At 39.0% G+C, this 8,405-nt stretch overlaps 1 protein-coding gene across 1 annotated transcript; it reads right to left on the bottom strand.

Annotated features, from left to right (window-relative positions):
• Positions 1–280: 280 nt before the first annotated feature.
• LOC129869747 (uncharacterized) lies at positions 281–685 on the bottom strand. The gene has a single exon (XM_055944375.1). It carries the CDS (start codon positions 683–685, stop codon positions 281–283), a length of 405 nt encoding a protein of 134 aa, XP_055800350.1.
• Between the last annotated feature and the right edge of the window lie 7,720 nt (positions 686–8,405).

The following is an 8,405-nucleotide window of genomic DNA, read 5'->3' on the forward strand; positions in this document are numbered from 1 at the left end:
TCTTAGACTCGAAACTCTAAATTGCTCTGAAACTCAAAATTTAACAACTTAAGCCTTTAAACCCGATTTCTCAAGCAAAATCTCAATTTTTACAAGATTTCCAAAAATTAACTTTCATAGCTAATAAAAATTTACTCAGGGAAATTAATAGGAGGGGTAAAGTGGTAATTTTATTCAAAATGTCAAAAATGACCTTCAAAGTCATTACATCATCCACTACTAAAAACCATGTTCATCTTCAGACATAAAGAAAGGGACATACAATCTCAAAAAGATGGGGCTAACAAGTCCGCATTTCTGACTGTAACTCCCAAATAGCCTCCCCCACGGAATGATGCCACCACTGGACCTTCACCAAAGCTAATTCCTTAGTCCCTAATTTCCTAACATGCCTATCAAAAATAGACACATGCTTCTCCTCATATGTCAAATCTGGGCTCAACTCAACTGAATAATGGGAAATTACATGAGACTCATCTAGATTATAGCTCTGTAGCATTGATACATGAAATACTGAATGTATAGAGGATAGACTAGGTGGAAAGGCAAGTTTGTAGGCCACCTCTTCCACTCGATCTAAGATCTCAAAAAGGCCAATAAACTTAGGGTTTACCTTACCCTTCTTCTCGAATTTTATAACACCATTCAAGGGTGAGACACTTAACCATACCTGGTCACCTTCCATGAATACCAAAGGTCAAATCCACCTATCAACATAGCTCTTCTGGTGACTCTTAGTTATCAACAACATACACTGAATCAATCGAACCCCCTACATAGAATATAAGAGCAAATCGGTGTATAGGCTATCCACCGCAACAAAATCAAACCATCCAATGGGTGACCTACATCTTTGGCCATACAAGGCCTCAAAAGGAGCCATCTAGATACTTAAATGGTAAATATTGTTGTTAGCAAACTCGACCAGGGGCAAGTGTTGATCCCACCGAGCACCAAAATCAATCATACTTGCCCGTAGTATATCCTCAAGTACCTGAATAGTCCTCTTAGTTTGTTCATCCATCTAAGGGTGGAATACGTTACTCATATTCATTCGAGTACCCAATCTACACTGGACGGCCTTCTAGAAGTGAGATGTGAAAAATTAGACCCAATCTGATATGATGGAAATAGGAACCCCATGAAGCCTAACAATCTAACTAATATAGAGTTGAGCTAATTATTTGCCATAAAATTAACCTTAACTGGAATGAAAAGAGCCAATTTGGTCAACTAGTCAACCACAACCCAAATTGAATTAAATCCTCCCACTATAGGGGGCAAACCCACCATGAAATCCATCGTGATCCTCTCCCACTTCCAAGTGGGAATGGATATGCTCTAAAACTCACCCCTAGGCCTCTGGTGCTCATACTTAACCTGCTGGTATGTCAAATACTTCGACACAAACTCGGTGATGTACTTCTTTATTCCATACCGCCAATAGTATTGAATCAAGTCATGGTACATCATTGTTGTCCCCGGGTGAATAGGATATCATGTTTAGTGGGGGACCTCAAGTATTCGTTTGACAACCTCCCCTATCTTGGGCATACAAATATGACTCCCAATCCTCAAAACACCCTCAGAATCAAGCACTACTTCCTTAGCTTTACCTCTCATCACCTTATCTCGAATGAGGCACAACTTCTCATCCTCAAACTACCTCTCTCAGATCTGATCTATCAAACAAGAGCGGGCCTCTATGAAAGCAAACACTCAACCGTTATCATAAATCTACAATCCACCAACCCATTGGCCAATCTTTGAACATTTCTAGCAGGGTCACTTCTTAGCTCGAATAACTACAAGACTTCCCATACTAGAAGTCTTCCTACTCAATGTATTGGCCACCACATTAGCCTTTCTGGGGTGATGTAAGATAGTCAAATCATAATCTTTTAGAAGATCAACCCACCTCTTTTGCCTAAAATTCAAGTCTCAGTGGCTGAAGATGTATTGCAGACTCTGGTGATTGGTGAATATCTCCTAATGAAATCCATACAAATAATGCCAACATAACTTTAAAACAAAGATAACAATTACCAACTCTAAATCATGGGTGGGATAGTTCTTTTCATGAGTCTTCAATTGCCTTGAAGCATAGATAATCACCTTCCCTTTTTGCATCAACACTCCACCTAAGCCTACTATCGATGCATCATAATATAAGGTGAAGTCAACACTCTCCTCGAGTAAGGTCAACACAGATACAGTCATCAATAATACCTTAAGCTTTTGGAAGCTCTCCTCACACTCATCAGACTAATGAAATACCATATTCTTCTGAATGAGCCTAGTCAACGAAGCTGCTATCATAGAGAAGTCCTGAACAAAATAGTGAAACTACCCTGCCAAACCCACCAAACTATGAATCTCTATAGCTGAGGTAGGCATAGTCCATCCTCAGACTGCCTCGATCTTAATCGGATGGACTCTAGTGCCTTCCTTAGATACCACATGCCCCAAGAACGCCTCCAAACTCAAACAATACTCATACTTGGAGAACTTAGGATAAAGCTTTTCCTCCCTAAGCCTCTGGAGCATAATCCTTAAGGTTGTATATGATCTGCCTCAGTATTAGATTAAACCGGGTTATAATCAATGAAGACAATCATAAACAAATCTAGATACAGAGGAAACACCCTATTTATCAACTCCATAAATGTTGTTGGGGCATTAGTCAGCTCAAAATACATAACAAGGAACTCATAGTGGCCATATCTGGTCTAAAAGACTGGCTTAAGAATATCTAAAGATCAAATCCTCAACTGATGATACCAAGATCTCTAATCAATCTTAGAGAATAAGGCCTCTCCTTGGAGTTGATCAAATAAATCATCGGTAAGGTTAAAAGGGTACTTGTTCTTGATAGTCACCTTCTTCAAATATCCATAGTCGATACACATCCTCATAGACCCATCATTCTTCTTCATAAATAACACCAGGGCACCCCAAGGAGAAAAACTAAGGCGATTAAATCCCTTACTCAGCAGATCCTGAAGTTTCTCCTTTAGCTCTTTCAACTAAGCTAGAGCCATACAGTAAGGAGAAATAGAAATGGGCTTGGGGCTCAGCTCGAGGTCAATAGCAATGTCAATATCCCTATAAAGTTGAACCCCTGGAAGATCAGTAGGAAATACATCCATAAACTCTCGAATCACAGGAATAGACTCCATAGAATGTGGCTCAAAATTAGTATCACAAATAAATGACAAATATGACAAAGAACCCCTATCAGTCAATCGATGGGCATGAATACAAGAAATAACACTACTAGGATAGGAACCACACAAACCCTTCCATATATCCGCAACCTACCTGGCATAGCTAATGTCACCATCTTAGCATAGCAATCAGGAATAGAATAATATGGAGATAACCAATCCATACCTAAAATGACATCGAAGTTTACTATATCAAGGATAATCATGTCTACTTACATCTCATAACCCGCAAAAGACACATGACAGGATCGATATACCCGATCTACTACCATAGACTCTCCTACTAGGGTAGAAATATGCATAAGCACGGGCATACAATCACATAAAACGTTAAACCTAGAAGAGAAATATGCTAACATATATAAATAAATGGATCCATGACCAAATAACATAGATACAGGGTGATGGCAAACCAGAATAATACCTGTGATGACGGCATTAGGGCCTTCAGCCTCGAGTCTACCAAGAAAAGCATAACAATGAGCTCCTTATCCACCATCTGTCTGGGTAACTTATCTACCACCCTACTATGCTAGAGCATCACTTGCTCCCCTACTTCTAGTATGACTACCTCTATCAATCTAAGCCTTATCACGACCCAGGTCGGTGGGACTGAACATCTAGATGGTGGCATCAGACACCTGACTGGTGTGATTTTTTAAGTATGGTGTAGTCTAGAATGAGTCTGCATGGGGCACTATCGAACTATATGGTTCGAGGTTCCAGACCCAAAATACAATCTAAGAACTCATCGCTAATGCAAAGAAATATGAGAGATATTGTAACCACCTTGGCCCACAGGCATCTACTGAGACTCGAATGAACTATATCCTAAATTGTATGAACCATGATAACCCAGTCCCCCCATAGATGCTAGCATAGAGGCATGAACAGGCCATCTATTCTAAAAGGATCCACCTCCTTGGTATGAACCTCTACCTCCAGATAAGGTACCCGAAAACTAACCAGATACACGGGCCCTCTTGGAGTCCCTGAACTCCTCTTTCTCCATCAACTCCACCTCCTTGGAGGCAATAACCACCTACTAAAAGGAGGTTCCATCTCTACATACCCCAAATATTTACTACCTTATAGAATAAGTAAAACCTCTCATAAAACAGAGAACCCACTTGGTCTAATCGGGGATGATAAAGGCGGTATATCTGGCTAGCTGACAAAAGTGAACCTTATACTCAGAAATGGATATGCCATCTTGCTTCAAACTCTCAAAGCTGAGGCGACTCTCCTCTCTCATGCTCCAATGGATGAAACGATCATAAAAATCATTGGTGAATGACTCCTAAGTCAATGGAGGAGACCCAACTAGTAAACATTTAGAATATGTCTTTTACCACTCTCTAGCTAGCCTATGAAGCTGAAGAGTAACATATTAAACACTATGGGACTTAACCAACCCAACTATCTCAAGCAACTCCCTGTAAGTGGTCAAGAGCTCATATGCATCCTCGGTCTTCCCACCCTCTAACTAAAGCGGGTCTACCTTCATAAACTTCTCATAATTATGCTGCTCATCCTCAGTCAATGCAGCTATTGATACATCCTAAACTTGAACTACTGGTGCTGGAGGAACCTTATTTATATAGACTGCTAGCAGTTGTCCCCCATGTCCCTGAGCCTTAGGAGCCTGTTGCTTGCTTTAAGCTTGAACCCTCACTCGATTTTATGATGTACCAAGCATGCCCGTTGTGCTACCAGTCTATTCTATAGTCTCAAAAATGCCTAAAACCCTTAGTAAAGTGTCTTATTGTAATAGTGTTGCCGCATAATCATGAGGAACCGGCTCTTCTCTAGCCTTTATTGCCATTTTGGGGGAAATTTCCCTCTCATGATTCTGGGTTAGTTCTGCTCCTCAGCTCCCCTCATCTAGTATAAGTTGATGCTTGATTCCTAGTCATCAGTCGAAATAACACACAGTAACTTAGCATTTATATAACAACTCATGCAAGATAGAATTGAAAGAAGTAAAAGAGGATTTCCTAGCAGCCTTCATATCCCCACAAAGATAAGTAATAGACGTCTCCATACGTATCCTTAAGTCTATACTAGACTGGTCTTATACACATATGAGACCTATAAACCGGGGGCTCTAATACTAATTTGTGATCACTTGGAATCGGGAGTGATGGCACGAGCAAAACCAACCAAGATGAGTCAGCCTAAAAGTCTAAATAATTCTAAATAAGCGGAAATGAAAAAGGAAATGTAAAGTCTAATATGATATAGATAAGGATAAGTGGATAATGAATTCTAAACCATCGAAGACATGGTTTCACGTGTATAATACACTATTTCACTAGAAAAGAAAAAGATACAAGTCTATATGTCTCAGTCCTTAAGTACAACAAAGCACAAAGTAAGTGGGTGGCGAGAGTCTACTGAAGAAGACAAGTTGCTACCTCTCATGCGTCTAGAAGCTTGGACCAATCAAAGAAGTAATAAGAGAAGGAGGCATCAGGCTTAGATCCTACATAAGTGTAGGAGCAAGGGGTAAGAACCAGCAACATGGTACTTAGCAAAATGGAAACTAAACCCTAGTTAAGCAATGTAGAACACGTGTACGCCTAACATTCCAACCACAATCCTCTAAAACTACACACCTGTACTCAGACAACCCAATCTATACAGTTTATATCACAATTATACCAGAATACCAGACGTCCATAAATAAAAACTAAAAATACGTTCTCACCTCTATACTCAGGGAGACACAGGAAATCTCAAATTACAATCAATCACAAGATTAAATAGATGCAAATGAAACGTCAAATATCTTGATGCATATCTATCATATAATAGACATCCACTAATCTACTCATACCCGAATCCATGGTGATTTCACGACCCAACTCCGTAGGCCATAACAGGTGCTCAAATTAAACTCTAGTATATACCCCTGCTAACTATAAGTAAACATGTCCCCAGTTTGAGTTATAATATATCAACAAGAATAATAACATATAAGCCGACGAGGCTATTGTAACATATGAGGACAACTATACATGTATACATATACAACCCACATCCATATCACAGACCTCTAAGAGTAAGAACGGTAACATAAGAAGGGACAGGGCCCCCACTGTACCCATAAACAAATAAATATATACATTGAGGGTTAATACCAAAATCTAGGCTCCAGCATAATAGAGCGCTTCTGAATAGCTAAGCAGCACTCCTACGCTAGCGGATCCCCAAAGTGTGTATCTGTATCTACGGATATAAAATGCAACCCCTCGAGAAAGTAAGGTCAGTACGACATATGTACTAAGTATACAAGAATAGACATCATAAGGAAATTACAGTTGGCATAGAGATGAAGGGGACAAGTATAACAATTAACAAATTACTGTACCTGTAGCTTAGAACATAAAGTCGTACATACTATCATCCCATATCGTACCCAGCCCATTGGGGACTTCGTATAACAACTACATCACTCTGTTATCATAAGCATCTATATACTATTAGTGCTATCTCATATAATAATGCCAAGGAACATATGACCTAATTCATATATCATATAGTAATGCCGAGGAATATTCGGCCCGATCTTTATATTATATAGTAATGCTGAGGAACGTTTGGCCCGATCTATATATTATATAGTAATGCTGAGGAACATTCATCCCGATCCAGATATTATATATACATACATACCCGACCCTTTAGTGAGGTGAGATGTTTATATCATTGCCTTATCATATTCTCATATAGGGTATCCTACCCTCTAGTGAGGGACTCGGTGGATAATGCAGTGAACTACGCATGATAATGTACCCGGCTCGGGACTCAGTGAAAGAAGGGTTATAGTATATACGAGTAGAGTAGAGAGTAACCATATGCATTTTAGATCATATTTGAGACTCGATGGAATACTCAAATTGTGCTATCATTAAAAAACCAAGACAAGAGTCATATCAAGTGCCTTTTGATTGCTACTATGGATTAGGTCAAAATGGAAATTTTGGAATCATATTCCCCTATCAACTCATCATCAAATATCTTTTGGGAATCAAGAAATTGGCTATCCTAGCGGCTTTAACAAGAGGAACTTCCTTGGAATCATATGCACTTCATCTATTTGTTTCATAAAGATCATGTCAAAAAGAAAGAAACATTAGCTTTACTTACTTACTACTTCCCAATATATAGAAAAACTTGAGAAGTAATAGCTCAATTATTTCAAAAGTTCCAACATTAGAGGATGAGTAAGAAACACTTAGGAATGGATTCACCTCCGAGATTGTATCATCTTTTATGTACATCTAGGACATGCCAAAAGTACAGAAAGAATAATCTTTACATACTCTCTACTTTCCCTCATGGAGTCATTATGTGCATATATCGTACCCAGCCCATTATGGCTCGGTGAATAATTATAGCGTAATAGCATCATTCTTATGTAAAAAGCATATCGAGAGGAACTAAGGATAGCTCTATTTACTCATGCCAAATATATGCCAAGAGAAAGAAGGTAGCTTCACATACCTCTTACGGATTACTTTCCAATTTCCAACTCCATAACCAAGTATCCATAGAAATCATTTTCTTATCCACTTCCCTCGACTAGTTTATTACTAGTTCCGAGATTGCCGGAAATTGGGTAGCATCTCCCCTGTAACTTGCCCTATCCAACTACTAATCTTAGAATCCATATTATAAACAACTACCATCTACTATATATACAATTAGATCACTTCAACATTACTGAATACAACTCCAAAAACCTAGCTCAAAACTACGATACCAAAATAGAGTTTTTAACCTTTATTTTGTAAACCTTTAACAATACAAAATGGAGGGTCATGTGGCTGCAACCATAAGTACCCACACCCTTTTTATAACATTTTCCAGCACTAGAATGCACAATCAACCAAGATGCAGCCGCAGCACTACAATCACAACACACTACTCGACTCCTATTTAACTATAACGACTTCAATTTAGTTTGTTTCTAACGTCGAGCAACCTTATACAATTTTTTCCACTTCCAACCTCATTTAAGAAATGTATTATACTTTAAAACAACATAATAAACTCCGATTTGAAAGGGAAAGCCTTACCTTGCCCGAAACTCACCAAAACGTGCCAAAACTCATCGTGGAAGTTCTCCTAGCGCGGCTGAAACTTTGTGGCTGTTTGTTATCCTTTTGATGA

Source organism: Solanum dulcamara, chromosome 10, assembly GCF_947179165.1.
Source record: "Solanum dulcamara chromosome 10, daSolDulc1.2, whole genome shotgun sequence".
Taxonomy (NCBI): Eukaryota; Viridiplantae; Streptophyta; class Magnoliopsida; order Solanales; family Solanaceae; genus Solanum; species Solanum dulcamara.

Coding starts and splice junctions, on each gene's coding strand:
- LOC129869747 (XM_055944375.1), bottom strand. CDS start 685: ATGGAAGGTGACCAGGTATGGTTAAGTGTCTCACCCTTGAATGGTGTT.